Genomic DNA, 19,183 nt, shown 5'->3' on the forward strand with positions numbered 1-19,183 from the left:
GAGGCAATTAAAGATCCCTAGGCCTTTAACTAATTTATTTCTGTTGCTAAATGTAGTTAGTCTTAACCTATTTTCTCATTCGGTGACTTATTGCATGAGTGTAAGTGCCAGCTTCTGCCTACAAGCTTGAAAGAGTTCAGCACAGAAAGTACCACAGAGTGTTGACAGGCACCATGGGTATTTGCTCAGCTTCCAAATCTTTCCTTCCTATTTACTTTGAACTTAGTTTTCTCATGCAGCTTGTATGTGGTGGTTCTTGGTCTAAAACTCATCCTCCCTAGAACACTTTGGCTTCCAAGTTTCTTTTTTTTTTTTTTTCTTGTTATATACCAACTCCACCTGCTGCTCCAGGGCATGCTTGGTCTTGTGACTTATTCCTTTGTCACTTTGATCTGAGTGGTTGTAATAACTTTTTGCAAAAACATAGGTTTAATATTCACTCAAAGGGACTCTGTCTCACAAGGCCATTGGTGATCTATTTAAAGTAAAATATTTTTCCTTCAATTCACAAATCTAAAGTAATATCTGCGTAGGAGAAAAGAACAATCCATGTGTGTTTAGCTGCAGCATTCAAATGTAGCATCAGACCAGCCCCTAAAAGGAAGCAACCGAACCCCTCAATGCAAGCAAAGCACCTCTAAATACCATCAGATTTACTATCTATATTTCTAAATGCTTGTGACAACCACACTGTTTCTCACAGCATGTGACCCAGACCTACTGAAACACTCTTTGTTTTGCTTAATCCACTGTGAAAATTGCCCTAATGTTTTGAGAACTGGAGGAGGTTGCATGGGAATGGTGCTGTGGGAGGATATTCCAAGGAAAGCAAATTGGTTTGGGACGTCAAGTTTGTAGCTTTTAAATTGTGGTACACATGAAGAAGTGACTGAGTACCAAATATCAAGACTGAAAATTTCTTCAGTTTGCTTTCAAGTTAAATAATGTCCTTTTCCCCTATCCCCCATTTTACTGCCCATTTTAAGAGGAAGTCTGTCATTGATATAACATTCAGGATAACCTAAATTACTTAGAAGGCATACAAGTGAATTTAACATGAAACCAAATTTATTTCAGAAATTTCCATTTTTCTGAAAAACGGAAAATTAAATTTCTCAAAAAACTGGAGTTCAACAGAAGACCCAATAAATAAAAGATAATAAAAAAATGCATAAAAAGATCGACCTTCTAAAGTTAAGTATTAATTAGCATATTGCTGTGTACAATATATACACTCCATACATGTTCATGGGTCCTTTTGCATGAAATACCTCATTACTATGGCGTGGCATGGAGGCGCTCTGCCTGTTGTTCTGTTGGGGTGTTTGGGAAGCCGGGGTTACTTAAATAGTGACCCCTAGCTCATCTGCATTGCTGACTCCAGTGTCTTTCGTGTTCCTCTTGACAATAGTCCATTGACTCTTTATGGGGGTCATGAAAATTTGTTGGACTATCGAATTCTTTAAAGCAGGTATAGGTTCCTTTGGGCTGTATGGACCAATGCCAAGTTCTGGAAAATGAAAGCAGCATCTCTTTATGCTTGTCTGATGAGGCAGCAGGAAGTTCTCTAAAGTTTACTCATGGACGGCTTCAGTAGATTTGGACTTGATGAAACACAATGGACCAACAGCAGAAGATGAATTGACTCCTCAAAGCAACTCAGACAAACTTTGCACTCACTATGCTTTCACACCAGCCTGTTTAGTCCGCTTTAATAAAATTCTAGTTTCATTAAATAGTTTGATTAGAACTCTATTTTGTAGTTCTATTAGGCTCTATTTTACTTTGTGTATAAAGTCTGGTTTATTTGGGGAGGCGTGAATGTGCAATCGAACTCTGATGCGAAGCAAAAAAGCAAACTAAAAGCATAAGTCTCGGTTGGTTGAAGTGAACTCTGGCAAGGTTTGAATTCCTATGTGCATGCAAGTGGACTGGAGACCTCTCCAAACCAGGAAGCGGAGTGTAGCGCAGGGCATTCTGTGTCAATAGAACCAAAACAAACACAGGAGTTTAACACTAGAGGGATAAAAATGGTTCATGGTTTTTCAACAAATACAAAAAGAGAAATCCTTAAACCACTACAGTCTGATGCCACTCCACTTTTTTTGTGTACATTTTGTGAAGAAGGAAGTTGCGCTCATGTCGTCTTCGGTTATTTTTGTCATTTACTTCAGTAGTTCTTGGTTTTCAATTAGTTTGGATTGTTTGACACAGTGCAGTGTGAAAGTGAGCCACACCATTTAAAAAATTTAACAAATTCTGCAGTTTTGTTCCCCAATCGAACAGAGTTTTACCAGACCATCAGGTGTGAAAACACCCTGAATCTCAAGAAACTTGAGAAAGAGAGTCATCTCCCAGTTTAAAATTTTGAATACGTTTACTCTTGTGGGTAAATTACACAAAACCTTTATGTAACCATGAAATATTGAAGTATGTTATCAATATTTGTCATTAACTTTAGAGACATAAAAAATGTGTCTTTACCAGTTTAGTTAGTTTAACTTTAGTTTGGAGAAGTGATTTCCATTTAATCAGGTCGCTCCGGCTCTGCATCTCGGATCTCTGCTAATTTCGCTCTATGCTTGGCACGCTCCAAGTTCTCTGATAATTCTCCGGGCATCAGATGGCCGCTGATGGCTGGCTTCGTCGTGGTATCAGTGGTGCGATCATTAAATGTTTTGCCAGCCACTCACTCCTCAGAGAAAATGAATGCATTATGAATGGCCAACAGATGGGTCTTCGGCCCTCGTTTTCTTACCCCAACTACTAGTTGTGATAGATGGCTGCTTGTGTCAGGGGGCAGCAGATGTGGAGCAACTATAATAATTAATGAGAGAATATCCGTCCCAGTCAAATTGCTGGAAGATACATCCTGAGGCTAATGTTTAAAACGTTTTCACTGGAGAGAGCCATAAAGTTGGTCTTGATGATTCATGTGCGAGGTGTCAACCTCTTCCTTCAGATAGGTCGGTAGAATTGGACAGTATGTAAAGGCGATAATGTGCATCAGCCCAGTGCTAATTGATATGCTAAGGCAACCTTGAAGAGAGGCTAAGCTGTTTGACCTTCTCTTCCTTTTATGACACATTGAAAGATGATTTAAAAAACTTATTCCTTGAAAATGCCATGAAAATCACCTCTAACATTGAGTTTAAAATGATTCTTACATTCCTCACTATGCTGAGATGGTGTGTTTTCTGTGCTGTGCTAGTCCTACAATGTGTATCTTTCTCTTCATTGGACTTCACTTTCTATGTTTACAGCATTGTCTGAAAGACAAAATACATAGAAGGGGAGAAAGGGTATTAATATGTTAACTTCATTCATCAAGTAGTTTTAAAAGGTCTTTCCTAATTCGGTATTATTTACAGGAAATTGGTTACCACAGTTTGTAATCTATCACTGGAGCTCTTGATCACCCTGCACATCATGTCATTTCAAGTGCATTAATCATTTCACTCAGTTATTACACCAGTGACCTTCACTGTGTGACGGCGACTCTCGTCCTTGAATCTTGATGAGTTTAGGAAGGTTGTGGGTTCCGTCCGCTGTCTTTAGTTTTCTGGCACTGGTGCCATCTGCTAGCTATCTCTCTCCATGTGTTTCAGTCTGAAAATTTTCTTCTCTAAAGGGAGCAAAGAGTGGACTTGAATTGAGAGAATCAGTTCTACGGTCCTGTTTAAACCCTGGCTTTACTGTCATCACTATAATAAGCGACGTTTTGATGGTCACTTTTTTTTATTGTTTTTGGACGGGATTAGGGTCGTCATATGCCAAGCAAAGCTGCTTCTACAATTAAATATACTACAAACAATAAAAGTCACGTGAACACTACATTAAAAAAACGCATGTTGCTCAATAAAAGCGCATTTCCACATATATTACAGCAAGTAAACAAAGCCACAGATTAGACCACATCATCAGAAGCATGACAAAACACTATATGCCTACTTTATTTTACCATCTGATTGATGTAGGGACAAATTAAATTTAAAATCCGTTAAGTCTGCAAACAGGGATGATTTAACGAGAAAAGAACGGTGAAAACAATTTTTATATTAAAACATTGCAGAATGTTTTGTAGCATTTCATGTGTTCTTTTCATTGCATTATGCCTGGCTCGGTTTTGACGTGACTGAACATGACTTCTCCCAAAAGTGATGTAGGAAAGAAGCAAATTAGTGCATAAAAAATCCCCCAAGAGCGCAGAAGAAAGTTTGATACTTAAAAATCTCAGCAGGAGGCCCTGCGTCTCCCTCCGCGTTCAAACGACACATGCTCATGCCTTGAAATGTCACCAGAAGAGCTGCAGGATAAGCCTCAGGAAGAGAGAACCGCACTTGGCAGACATTTACTTTATTTTTTCTTTACAAATTTACCTTCTTCCTGCAGCGTACTTACCTCAGAGAGCATTAGTGCTGTTGCACGGTAGCCAGGGATTATTGATTAACATTGCTGCTGACATTTCTAGTTCCTGTATACTCCGGCTGGATTGGTGATGCTCTCTTTTCAGCCTTCACACACTGACTAGCATTGTTTTTATGTCTCTTCAGACTAAAGTTTTGTTGAAGTTTTTAATGTTAGGTTATCCTCTGTACTACATAGTAGTATGTACAGGTTTCCACCCAATATCCAACATGCACTTTTATCATTCCTAAATATTTTAAAAAGACTTTTTCCACAGGAAAGACTGTTTTCTTTGTGTTTTACCTCCTTGTACAATTAATACAACTATGGAGTGTGTTGTCTCATCTTGGCACAAAAACTACATGGGAGAAAAATGCTGGGGGAAAAATACGCAAGATTCTAGATTTAAAAAGGCTTCAGATCTGTTTTTCTCTTCAAATATTGTCAAAAATCGCAATGGACCATGCAGTGACAGAAGGGTGTCCAGCTGGTTTCTTTGCTCCAACATCTAATTAAAGTGCTTTGTAAATGACCTCATTTTATGAAATGATCAATATGCTTTCTTTGATCTAGCAATTTAGCACCGTCTTTAATTTAATAACATGTTTCCACTGGGGATGGAAATGACTCGGTTACATAAATTGCAGAGGAAACCATCCATGTCACACTCTGCACATAAACACTGATGGATTGGCTGTACATTAATGACTCTGCTATTGAAAAGCCTATAAATTAATCATGGCAGCAATTAAAAATGTACATTTGCGTTTGGGTATTAATTTATAGTGCATCTGTGTCCAAATCCAAAAGTCCAATATTACAGCTGATAATTACATTTGTTTATTAATTGAATTGAAAAGCTGCTTTGGATCAATGATCCAAAAGAATTTCTATTGATTTCTTTTAAGTACACACAGCCAGCCTAAATCATGACGCTCTCCGACAGGGTTGGGCAATTAATTTTCACAAATGACCACACAAGCAATTATAACTGTGATCCAGGGCCAAACCATTGACTAAACACCATTTTTGTTCGACTACATGTGTGATAGTAACTTGTTGATAAAATCTTTTATCGTCTGATGACGGTAGACCTTGCAGTTGAACAATAAAATGTGACCCTATGCTGATGACTAAGGCTTCTTGTTTACTTTTTATAGATAATACTTGGAAAATAAAATTGTCACAAATGATCAAGGTCATATTTTTCGCAGCTTAGTCCAATGATTTAAATTTGAGGTGTGATTACTGCAAACATTTCTAGATCCTTTTCTTCTCAAGCTGAGTGTGCCACTTTAACTTTTATATGATTCAGATCTTTTTCAACACTTTAGAAATGTTTGTTTTCCAATTAATCTCGTCACTGAATCCAAGGTGCATACTTTTATAAAAGATATAAACGCCTTCAACTTTTACCTTGTCTACTGTTTTGATATAGAGGAAAGCAACAGAATATTACACAATGGCTTAGACCTAATTAATACAGTAAAAATATTGTTACATTGTAATTGGTCATGTATGTTATGCATATTTTTTAGACAGAAACCTTTCATAAAACGTTTTCCGTTGCATTGAATATGGAAAAAAAAAAAATTGTTTGCAACCTCAACAGCAGCTGGCACATTTTTGTCATTTCTGTGCCCAAGAAAACATGGTTCCAATAGTTTTGGAAGAATTCCTTAAGTGGTGCCTTAGCTGTTGTGCTGGTGGGAAATGTGGTATATTATAGCTGATAAAAGAATTTTTTATTTTTTTTGACACCCTTGCTTCTCATGTATGATTCACATTGAAAGCTGTCCATTTTCAGGCATCATAATAATGGAGTTCACATTTCCTCCCGTCATGTGTAGGTGCTGAAGCAGCTGCAGGTGGTGAAAAGCAGAAGATCGAGCAAAGCGCAAACTATGGTGAAGGTGGACGGAATGTCGACCCAGCTGTTTGTTTCTTTGTGAAAGATCTGAGGAGGTCAGTCACCATTCAGTTGCCTTTGTCACAAATCAGGGTCTCTGGTGCCTTCAAGCTCAAAAAAGTACAGAAAGATAATCTTATTTGTCTAATTTCTTATTTGTCAGACGTCTTTGAAGCATGCCTCTTGACTATGACTTTGTTCTGACATTGTCTGTTTTTGTAACACCTTATCTACTCCTCGGCATGCAAATATCTTGACTTCATTATCCAAATTATCTCTAACATCTTCTAACAGCATATGAACTATGAAAATGGCCTAGTCTTTTACATGGGTTCATTACCTTGCATTATCTGAGAAATAATTATATAAGATAATGAAATAAGAAGCCTGAAACACTTCCTACCTTTTTTGCAGTCAAACATAATTTCACACCGGTGATGATTTCTGAAGAACTGTTTATGGTTGATCTGTTTCACATATCTTCAATATAACCGTTTAGTTTTCAATAATGTTTTGTTTTATCCCTTTATTTTAGCTCTGATGAGACCAGTGTGACCATTTGACATGATAAAACATCTAATTTTACAGAATGAGATGTTTCTTTTTGATAATGTGAACAATAAAATGGTTATTGTTTGCAGATGAACTTGAAATCCCAAATTTTCCCTCTGCTAGTTCTGATTTTTGACTTTCTATACAGTTTGACTTGTTTATATCCTGTATGGGAGGATATACGCAGCGAGGACACGGACACCATAAAAAGAAGCAATGTTGTTTAGTGTAAAGAAAAACTCACCTAAAACATGAAAACACACTCAAAATAGACTATTTCAAGTACATATGTCTTGAAAGCTGATTTCTCCAAATGGCCATCCATTTTAACCATTTTTCACATTATGTGAGCTTGTAGAAATGTGCACATTGAGTTATGATATTTCTGACAACACAAAAGTTTTTTTGATCAGTTTTGATCTCGTAAGTGGACCCATGAGAACAGTCGCTCTCAAAATCTGCGTGATTTGGTCTTGTTTGTTTCGACAGTTCAAGCCGAGGCTCCTATTTACAGTAAATGTATCTGTGAGTACTAAATCCTACCTCTACGTTAGAGAGCATTTACATCCCTGCTTTCTCAACATTTTTCCAGGCTCGCTTTGTGCTGGCAGGACAAGCACTTTGCTTGACCTCCCTCTCAAACAATCCTGTGATTTTTCTTTTATAACCCCTTCGTTTGAGTCATGGCTGTCTTAATCCCCCTGCAGACTTCAGCTATAAGCTTTGTGGTAATGCCTGTCCTAATCCTCTTCAGTAAAACACACTCACGCATTAAGCTCAAAGCAGTTTACTCACTTACTGGCTGCTTCTGAACAAAGCATGATTGTTGTTTGCAGTACAGATTTGTGTCTGTGTGACTGCTTGTTAAAGGTCCTTTTAATTTTACATCTTCCTGTCCTTTAAGTAATAAAGATAAGTGCACATAATGTACAGGTTCAAACAAAATGTGTGTGTGTTTTTCTTTTCTTGTTTAAGTTTTGCTATGATTGTATGTGACACCTTCTAACCCACTGAACAATTTTTTTTTGTTTTTTTGTTGGTATTCATTTATTTTTATTCACCTGTGGTGATTAATGGCAGGGGTGGTTATTAACTAGTTACACTTACTCAGTTACATTTATTTACTGTTCTGTGCATTTTTTACTTGAGTAAGTTTACTTGCTACTAAACTAGAGTAGAGGTTTTGAATACTCTGACCACCTCTGGTTATTGGACAGCCACTAATGTAGTTATTAACTAGCTTTGAGTCTGTCAGCGACGGGAATCTTTTAAGGTAACCAAATGTTCCGCTTACTATGTAAATATTAAACCCTGAATATTCCAACTTATTATGATTCCAATTTGTATTTTTTTCCGTCTTTTAGCAAAACATACTGAAGATGTAGGCTCATTATAAATTCTGTTTTGAGTGACAAGTCTCAATTGTTTCTTCTGCCTCCAGTTTTATACGCGTCTTCTGAATCTTGGCAAACAATAGAGGTACTATTGTTGTTTTTATAATTAATCATTTAATATGCTTGCTTGTCACTCTCACTAAATCAAAACTAAGTCTGCAGCTCTTTTGGAAAAAAAAATGGAGCAGTCCTTTTGAGTTACTTTTTAATTTTATTTTTTTTTATCAAATTGCAGAATCACAAGCAGGTAAAATAGTTTTGACATGTGGCATATGGAAAGCAATGCCCATGAAATCTTATGTCGCCATAACTGCACCTTTTTTGATAGAATAGCAGCTAATATGTTATGTTTCCCGAACAAGAGCCATACGTATCTCGCAGAAAAAAACGACAGATAGCTAGGTATTAAGTTTGCGACAGATTAAGTAGTAGAATATGTGTAAATGACTGAAAATAACTTCAGCTCATCACTGGTCGAATCGAATACTTAATTTCCTCTTGCCAGAGCAGAATAGAAAGATTGTTTGACTCTCAGTAGGGGAATTCCAGAACTGAGCCAAATTGAAACACAGACCCAGTGATAATTTGAAATGTCCATCTTAAATGACAGAAACTGGATAAACCAGGCAGTAAAGAATACATAGAAAATTATTCTTAAAGCAGTAGTAGGCAACTTTTATAAAAAATGTTTTCTTATGTATTTAACATTGTCATTATTTTGTGACAGTCTGAGACTGATGATTTGAAACAAAATCAAGCTCCTCTGCCTTTGTGGTCCTACTACCATCTGCAAAAATTCACAGCTCAATCAGAAGTAACCAATCAGAGATAAGAGGAGAGTCTTGGCGCTGCCAATCACCCTGATGTGTGCACTGCTCACACATTTCCCCTAGCTCTCTGCTATTCTACATCTCCTTCTAGCATCATAGCAGGATGCTGTGGATACTAGTTACCATATCCACTGATGACAGATGATAAGCCAATTGTCCTGTAATGGTAAGTTGTTTTTCTGCCGTTGACACAGGTGCAGCGTGTACTGATGGCGCCAAGACCCTCCTCCTGGCTCTGATTGGTTGTTTCTAACTGAGCAGGGATTGGACCCGGCAGGACCACAGGAAAAAGGCAGATGATTATCTGTCTCGTGTTATTCACGATAAAGTGAAAAAAAGGAAACAGAATTTATGATGTAGTTTAGCGATGAAGTTACAAGCTGCCTTGGATATATACCCTTAAGGATTCACAGTATCCTAATCAGACTGTGAAACTAAACAGAAACCCATAATACCTACTTATTCACACGCGCAATCTTTAAATGAGCCAACATGCCTCTCAGCTGCAGTATAAGCTGATTACTTGCTGGCTGTCACAGATTGGTACCTTACTTCTCCAGTGGAGGAGCGCACTGAAATGACTGGAAAATTTGCTAAAGAGACAAAACCCCTAAACTTTCATCTGCTCTAAATCCAGCCCAAGAGTACTTCACAAGCACTCGACAATTTAATGCTGACTGCACATGAGTTTGGGGTGGGGAGGAGGGAAAAAACTCATGGCACGAATCTTTAAGATCATTGCCTTCTTCACATTTCACTTTGTGACAGTCGATGCCTCTAACAACACACCTGCATTGTCTCCAACCCACACTCCTTTACAAATGATAAAATGCGCATCTAAGATAAATGACACTGGCGCCTACACCAGCACGCAGCAGAAAGTGCTTCAGTACATTCTCATTAACCCATAGCGTGCCAATCATTGAGATCGTAGTTACAAGTCTGTGGTTTCACAGCTCATTTCACCCTGGAGTTTCTCCATCCTATCCTCATCCATCTCCGTCAGCTGCCTTCACACTAAATGTCTAATCTCAGGGGCTGCCTGCTAGTGTGCTGTGGATTATAGGATGTAACCAGAGTTTATAGCAAAGCCTCCGTGAAGTTTGTTTGCCCACAGCATGGAAGAAAATATACGTTACATAGTTTCAAGGATCACTCTACTTAGCATGGTCTAAAGTGGTTTGCTGGGAAAGAGAGACATTTTGACTCGAGATTAGATGCGGAGTTGGCACTGTTCATAATTCACTTTGCATAGCATTAATGGTTTTTAAATGCAGTGTAAATGGATTTTAAGATTTTGGTTTGTTTAGCTAAGCTGCTGCTGCCTTTGCTGTATTTAAATGAAGAGGGTTCTCTGGCAGCTTGTTCATTACACAGTCAGAGCTGCTTGCTAAATTATAGATTTCATTTAGTCAGATCTCCACTCTGTCCCAGCTCCCTAAACAAAACCTACTAGATTACTGCTACAATATAATGTATTTGGTGTTTAAAAACATAAATCAGTAACTATTTTAACATACACTAGTTTTTGAATACATTTTTAAAGACTTACAGGTGCCTTATTTAGCATAAGCAATCTGTGGTTGTTGTACGGCAACCTCACTTAGTCTTGTTTAGACTACCTGAACTTTGCTGGATGATCATTTCCTTATAGGGGCTTGTTAATATAAAAGGCATGTTGCATCAGGCCAATATCCTTTATATAAACACAGCAACAAACTTATGTTCACAATAATTTTAACGTGTTTGATGTTCTGCGATAACATCAAAGATGTAAAGGTAAAGGTATTTGCCGTTTCTCCTTCAGTGTGCACTTGTCAGCATTAACTTTAGCAAAGTTAGGTATTCTTGCCAGACTGAAAAATACTTTTTGTTTATTTTGAGTCCTGGGCTTCATTCCTAAACAATGAAACATCCAAGGCCACATATTGTTTTCATAAGTCATTGTAGAGAAGTGGAATACTATTTTAGTTACACCTTTAAGCTGTAAAGCAAATACTAGTTCCTCTTAAAAGCAAACAAAATGGTTCCATATTTGTTAATGAAGTTGATGAGTCATTACACACACGCGCGCACACACACAGATTGACAACATTGAAAACTTTCTTCCTTGTCATTTGGGGATTTTGGCATGGAGCTCTCGACTCACTTTCATAAAATTAGATTTTTATATAACACCAGCAAGAAAAGTACACATAAAACAGAACTGTCATGCTTCTGAAAAGCATGTTTACTTACATGGACTCGATACTGCACAATTTCCTGCATCAGTGTGGTGTGTCATGGAGGCGATCAGTGTGTGGTTCTGCTGGGGATAGTAGAAGGCCCGTTTGGTTTAGATATCAGCCTTTGGATCATCTGGAGTATTCAGTCTGTTGTATCAGGTCAGGGAAGTTTGCTGGCCAGTCGAGAATTGTAAAGGTACCAAAACTGGTTCAGGGATGCAAGTTATCTATTAATAAGTTAATCTAAAGTTAATTGTCCTCATTGATTTACTAACGATTAAGTGACAGCCATTTTCTTAAAAATTTAAATTTTATCTTGTATCAATCATGTGGACCATCTTTCCATAACATGATGGGCAAATTTTTTCATAATGTTCTACATTTATTATCAATATGTACTCCATCCTCAGTCCACTCCTTGTGATGCTCCCTCAAATTTTATTCATAAACATAAAGCTTACTGAAGCTCAACCTGCCATGTGGAGAAATGTGGTGTAATTACGAAATGGTCCTCTTGACATAGGATGTTAATATCGTCTGATCATTTGGTCAAGAGAAAAGTGCCATTAACCTTTTATTTTTTTTTATTCCTGTCTGAAAACATGCATTTCTTGAAAATCTGTGTCAGAAATTAATTTTCATCAACTGGATTTAGATCAAATAATATTGATAATATTGACAAAGGGGCTCAGAAAGCACATTTGTCCCCTGCAAGGAGCTTTGGGGATTGGACAGAGCAGCGCTGAATGGAGGGCCACAGATCAGGCCGACGGGGTTAACTGAGTGGTCAGCAGAATCATTACACTGCAATCCTGTTGCTTTTTTTGTTCAAAGAGCACTCTGGACATTTCAAACAGACCTCCTGTCAACAAGAGAAAAATGTAATTAAGGGGTTATGGCAATGTTATTCTATGAAAACTTATCGTTTTTCTTGGGGCGGGGGGATAATTTGAAGCGAAAACAATCACATAAGCGTGTTCTTGAGTGGCGTTTGCTTTACTAAGAACCTGGAACTTGGCAATGTAGTTTTCCTAATTGATCAACTTGAACTGAGGCAAATTTCCCCTATGCTGACATTAGGTGCAGCCCCCTTAGTAAAGTGAATTTTCTGTACTCCTTTCCAGTTGTTCCTTATGGGACAATACAATCTGAAAAGCTGCTTTGATTTTTCAGTGGGATGTTTTTTTGCGTTAATCCTGTCCAGTACCTGGGGAGGGGTTCTCCTCCAGAAGGATCACCTCTCATCTTATGGCCAGCTTTGTGCAGTTTTTTTAGATGTATAAATTTCATCTCACATTATCATCAGAGAGATAAAACCAGCTGAGCTTGTCTAATAATTGCTGGATTGCACAAAGATCTCAATTATACCAACAAACCTTCATTTTCATACTTTCCAAACCTAAAAAACAAATGTCAGTGATGGAACTTTCTAAACTTTTTTTTCTGATTAGAGTTGATATGCCCTACAAGCTAAAACAAATTAGTAAAGATTAGTAAGATTGTGGCAGTGTATTTATTAGAAATGATTTTGCCCTTGGTACAGGATGTTCTGTAAACGGCTAAATTTGTTTAATCTGTATTCTAAGGGATCTCTGACTTCCCCCCAACATGACAATAATGCACCACTGCCGTCCTTTCTGCAGAGCAAGGACAGTCATTTATTTTCTAGTTCTGAAGACAAACACAAATTATTCGGAGCCTTTCAGGAAACCGCCAAGGCTCTTGTTTTTCGGATGAGAACATCCTCCCAATAGATGCACATAAATCTGGGTCAAAATACATCGGGGACAATGCAGCACTCTATGTAACAAGCTGCAGAAATGCTGTTTGCTTTGTAATTAACTACTGCTTAGCAGCAAATATGATTTACAAATGACTCAATTTGTGCAAATGGAATGTAGAGGAGAGTAATTGAGTAACATTTCATTACATGTATGATGTAAAAGAAAATGACAGTACTCTTCTTAAGTTGTCTATTTGGGGAAATAATTTTCCTTTAGGCACAGATTAAGTAACAGCAACACAGGAGAGATAGCTTTGTTTTTTTTAACAAATTATTCAGATGCAGAATGATCAGTTTGAGTCACAGCTGAATGTGTGGGGTAAGGTGCCGAATTATAGAGGTCGGTAATGTCCTCTGATGACGGCATTTGTTAATTTAGTGTGCCAGTCATTTTTTGGTCAATTATCCCAAATACAAAGGGAATTTATCTTCCAAATAATACAATTATTCACTTTCAATAGCTGAAGCACAGATTGGCACAGTAAAACCAATAAACATCTCATCTCTATCTTTTATCGCATCACTGGAAATGTCTAATCCGGTATGTCTTGGACACGCTCTCTCTTTTATTTGATGGAAAATTGAATTGCAAAGAGTAACTTCAACTACACAAATCACAATGTATCCCAGTTTCTCTGCAATGGCTGCACGGCATTAGTAAGTCATGCAATTGTGATATTAAACATTGCACTGGATATATTAGTTGCAATAAATCTGATTTCTTATCTTTCCTGTTTTTCCACTGACATATACCATGTATCCAACTCTCTCTAGAACAGGGGTGTCAAACTCCAGTCCTCGAGGGCCGGTGTCCTGCAACTTTTAGAAGTGCCTCTGCTGCACCACACCTGAATAGAATAATTAAGTCATTAGCAAGGCTCTGGAGAACTGAGGAGGTAATTAAGCCATTTGATTCAGGTGTTTTGTACCTGTGGCACATCTAAAAACTGCAGGACAGCGGCCCTTCAGGACTGGAGTTTGACACCCCTGCTCTAGAAGCTTTCGTATCTTTGAAACAGCCATCTCTGAACATCTACCCTAGAAAACCTCTATTAAAAAAAATATTTTGGTATGCAAAGCCGAAATTCATGAAACTTGGAATCAACTAGTAAATAAAAAAATACTGAAATCCCAATAAACCTTTCCTCTTATCAACTACATTCCAATTTAAGGGAAGATACAAAACGGCAAAGCAGCTGAAGGCTAACAGTTCTCCCAAAACAACTGCAGCTCATATTATTTAAAAACAAGGTTTCCTCTTTTTTTGTGTGACTGGAGGTACAAATGGACTAAAAAAATATGTTTTGCAAACTATCTGGGCCTAGTGTGGACAAAACATTAATGGTGAGACTCTGAGGAGTGTTTTTCTCTGGCTGTGGGGAAAACATTTTTTACTATTAAAAACCACTTCTTTAATCAGATTGCAAATGATAAAAGCAAAAAGTAAAATGACAATTTAACCTTTGAAAGCTGTCTAAACATAATGACTAGCAGTTTAGATGCTGTCAACCTGTGATGCTGATCAGACTAAATGTTCCGAATCCATAACATATTCAAATGAAGCGGCCTCTAAATGTCCTTCTGTCGTGCGGTGCTGCGGTAAACAGTCTTTTATGCGAAGCAAGAACTTCCCAGACATATGAGACCTTTTCAAATTTACAGTGCAGCTTTAACGCTCTCGCTTTTAGAAACAGGTTAAGGAAATGGTTTCCTGCTCATCATCTACTTTAAAAAGGTCTGACTGATCTCTTGACAACACCGGCTCACACCAGAGCTTCACCCACACATCTCTAGCTCGATTCACTCCTTTTATCCGTTAGTGACCCGGCACAGGTTCATCCGTCTACTCAGTCAAGTTTCTCTTTCGTTTAATCTTTCCAGAAAGAACCTCTGGGATCTCTGACTTTAGGTGTTTCTTCATAGTCCTGTAGCTGCTGTCCTCACCTTGAATTTGTCTCTGAGCTCTTGACACCAACAACTTTCTGACAAATGTTCGGCAGTTCTTCAGCCTGATAGACCAGGTGGCTGGCGAGTTGCTGGGTTCTTTGTTAAATGTAACTACAGAGTTTTATACCTCATTGTGTTATCTAAAAAAAAGCTACATCGATTTTGCAATTTAATACATTTTGGAAGAATTTGAAGACGTGGTTTCTAAGGTAAAATCAGAATACGTACTTTTTTTCTGTCGTTTTAATAATGCATTGCCACAAATAGCAGGAGTTTAAGTTGAGCTGTCTCTTCCCCCTTACTTTTTCATTTACAAAAGAAAACATCTAATTTGCATCTCTGAAACAGGGCATCGTTTTTGATTTGTGTCCACGGAGAGGAAGGTGATGGGATACTTTTTATGCTTCTGTACCTAAGCCTGTGTATTTCAAACTGGGAGTGTGAGCTCAACACCAGCAACAGAGGGCTATAAAAAGAGACTATCATTTATAGAGAGTTGCTTGTCAAGACCAGTCCTACTTATCTTTCAGGGTGCAGTCTGTTTTTTTTGTTTTTTTTACTTGCATTTTTTTACTAGTGTTGGCGCTCCAAGTAGTTTTGCACTGTAGCGTCCCCAAATGTCAATAATACGTGTTTCAGTAATTGATCAGGCAGAGATGAGATGTGTTTCTTCATGGCAGTAGAAGGTACTATTCTAATTTTGATATGACTTCTCCTTTATGCTTTGTTGAATTTGTACTCTGACAGTGTTTGCTATTCAAAACACTGTGTACACCTCCCTCGTTGATTGGAGCCACTTCATAAATTAACATTGTTCCAGGTGCCTCTTGCACAGTGATTCAACTTTACATTGTAAAAGTAGATTACTATTGCCAAAATTATTGTACATTAATCACACCCACTTTCAGCAGTGTCCCATTTAAGATGAGGCAGTGAAATGAACTTGGATAGTAATGATTTTCCCCTCTCCCTCCTCGGTCATCACTTTAACAGTAAATTCTGTGGGCAGTAAGCTGTAATTAGTGTGGAGGAGGAAGCTAAAGGTTGTGCATTGATTTCTTGTTTGCTTGGTGAAAATGTCAAAGAGAAACATGAATCCTGATTCACAATAGGGCCTGAAACATGTCTGCTTTGTGTGCTGCAATTAAAGCTCTTTCAATACCAAATATTAACACACTGATTAATTACAATATTCCACCACGTGGTGTATTTATTTGGGAATGGATGTTCGACGCAGAATGTAAATGATGACACGGTGGTGGTGACATTAAAGCAGGCTTATTTAAAAATAAATTTTAAAAAGTCTCAAGAATTTTCAGAAATGTCAATGCAAAGCATGAGTGATGGCGTAAACCTTTTTAGAAAGGTTAATTGGGTTTAGACTTGGTTTGTTCTGCAGATAGAATATTAACTGAACAGGTCAGAGACTTGGTGTCCTAAAGTTTAATGGCAGCAACATTAAAATAACAAACAAAACCATCACTTAGCATTTGCGTTACAGTCTTAACCGTAAAAATGAAACTCTCTTAGGGGAGCAGCTTTTTAGTTTAAGAGTAGTGCTGTCCATACTTGCTGTAAATTATATATTACATTTTGCATCGGATGTAATTAGTTTGATTCCGAAAATATTGTGATCAACTTCTCTAAGCTAACATATTGTTTTCAATTGCTAAAAATGGTTTTAAATACAGCGTTCTGCATTACAATGTGTGCATGTCTTCTATCTTTCTTACGTGTATTTTTAAAGCACTTATGGTTTGCTAGCTGACTTAAAAAGAAATACTCTTTGTTTCAAGCTGAAAATCCCAATTAACAAGATTTAAATGTTCTGGTTGATAAATCTCGACACCCCCTCCTCCTTGCACCTTTCTCATCATGGTTTGACCTTTTGTAGCGCCAGCTGAAGAAAAGCAGGAATGTGGGAAAACTCGACTCTAATTTGTACATTAGTCTTAGTAAATTGTTACTTACTGTCAGGAACAACAGTGATTGAAACACAAAAGATATGCATGAAAAGCTGTCACAGATGTCAGCTTTCTTAGTGTTTTTGTCAAAGTTAATGAGAGGCTTTCAGACTCTGGAAATCAAAGCACAAACCAGAACTTCTTGTTTGCGACAAAGGACTGTCGGAGCCACATAGCAATTTTTTGTTTTTGTTCAGAACGCACAATTTTACTTGCACTATGTGTGGTCTAATTTAGTCCTTGTGTGTTCCTGACACATATGTAGTGCAGATTTTCCCCCAAACACTTTTACAAAATACCACAACAGTTTAAAGTGCCATTAAAAAGTACTTGCTCTTTTACAGATTTCTTCTGCTTTTGAAACTTATGTTTTTCAGATCAAATAAATTCTAAAATCAGACAAAAATCAACTTCATTTAATGCAGCTGGGAATTGAACTGGTAACCCACCAACTGAAAGATGAAAACATCTCAAAAACCAAAAAGACTTCGAGGTCAGTGTTTGTGATCTAGCAGTAAGAGACTGGAGGAATAGTCAGATTTATGAGATCCACTGATTTTAAAAAGAACAAAGACTGGATGAAAACTGGATGAAAACCAAGAAATTTGTTTTGTTTGTGTCACATACATAGCTGCCATTTTAACCAACTCCTCAACTGTACACTGTATTCATCCATACAGCACCAGTCAGATGTTGGATACATCTGTTGGTATGAATGTTGTACCTACTTTGAGCTTTTATATTGATGTTGAGATGTAAATAACTTCAAATATGCTAATTTTACAGTTGCAAAATGTATGTTTCGTCTGTCTTTTTGCAATGAGGTAAAACAGAAGGCTGTCTTCAGATTTTTCACAACAGGTCTCAAGAAAGCTTATTTACCCCAATGCAAAGGGAACACTTATCATTTTCGCATGCTTTTGACACTTTATTTGCGTTTGTTTTATGTGGGCAGGTTGTGACCATGCGCTGCCTGGCTGCACGGGTGAACTACAAGACGCTCATAGTCATATGCGCCCTCTTCACACTCATAACGGTGCTGCTATGGAACCGCTGCTCTAGTGACATCTCCATCCGTTTCCTGCCTCGGGCCGCCTTTGTGGTTCCAAGTGCAAAGATCAGCAGCAGCCAGCAGCAACCTCCACAACCCCCCGAGCCTCCACCTGTTGTTGGCGTTGTTGGTGGGATCAAATATGAAGAAATTGACTGCCTCATCAATGATGAGTCCACTATCAAAGGCAGGCGAGAGGGAGGGGAGATCTACCTGCCCTTCAGTTGGGTGGAAAAATACTTTGAAGTGTACGGCAAGGTGGTGCAATATGATGGCTACGATCGCTTCGAGTTTCAACACAGCTACTCCAAGGTCTACGCCCAGCGTGAGCCCTACCACCCTGAAGGAGTCTTCATGTCTTTTGAGGGATACAACGTGGAGGTCCGTGACCGTGTCAAATGCATCAGTGGAGTTGAGGGTAAGGAGATTTTAATTACATGGTCCACAGCAATGTTTTTAAAGTTTTTGAACGACCTTAAACTACCTCAAATTTGTGTCTGTCTTTTTGCGTACCTGTAAAGGTAAATTAGTTGCCCTGTTTTCCACAGGAAATGTCAGGTATCTGTTTTAATATCAAGAGTCTGTTCTTATTGAAAAAGTGACCCACAAATTTAAGTAACTACCAAATGGAAACGGTTTAAATTCCATTAAAAATGTTTGCTTTTCTTATCTAGACTATGTCAGGGTTTATCTTCTGACAGACACCTGGGTATAAGTCTGAGAGTCCACTCTCAGTTTCTTATCAGAGTTGTGTGTGTGCTTTTTTTTTTCTTTTCTTTTTTTTTGGTTCCTTTTAAAATAATTGCCAGGAAGGATCAATAGCTCATTTTAAAAGGCTATTAGTTGAAACCACATGGTCATCAATATAGTTCTGCTTCTTGGTTGCGTAAAGAAGTGGCCCGGTACACTTAGCTGAAATTGCAAAATAGATATTCATTATTTTTCTTTTATCACAAAATGGCTACAGCTACCAATAAGGCATACAATTGCACCATAGACTCATATATCTTACAATTTTGTGACGTAATGTTCGCATTGTTTTTTTGTCTTTTTGTGTGTGTGTGTAAATTTCAGACCGTTGTGACATACCAAGGTGTTTTCAGTGTTTGTAAAAAAAAAAA

At 37.8% G+C, this 19,183-nt stretch overlaps 1 protein-coding gene across 7 annotated transcripts in view; it reads left to right on the forward strand.

The window, feature by feature from the left end:
* glceb (glucuronic acid epimerase b) overlaps positions 1-19,183 on the forward strand; it is a 57,865-nt gene that overhangs the window by 19,625 nt on the left and 19,057 nt on the right. For 4 of the 7 annotated variants that reach the window (XM_008404654.3, XM_008404652.3, XM_008404655.3 and 1 more), the window contains 2 exons: positions 6,258-6,372; positions 17,967-18,480. In XM_008404654.3, the coding sequence (XP_008402876.1) occupies positions 17,976-18,480 (505 nt within the window). In that variant the 5' untranslated portion in view covers positions 6,258-6,372; positions 17,967-17,975. Of the gene's footprint in view, positions 1-6,257; positions 6,373-7,357; positions 7,394-17,966; positions 18,481-19,183 lie in introns of all 7 variants that reach the window. The other 3 variants (XM_081605050.1, XM_008404653.3, XM_008404657.3) reach the window with 2 other exon arrangements.

The sequence above is a fragment of the Poecilia reticulata genome, chromosome 3 (assembly GCF_904066995.2).
Source record: "Poecilia reticulata chromosome 3, P_reticulata-male-v2, whole genome shotgun sequence".
Taxonomy (NCBI): Eukaryota; Metazoa; Chordata; class Actinopteri; order Cyprinodontiformes; family Poeciliidae; genus Poecilia; species Poecilia reticulata.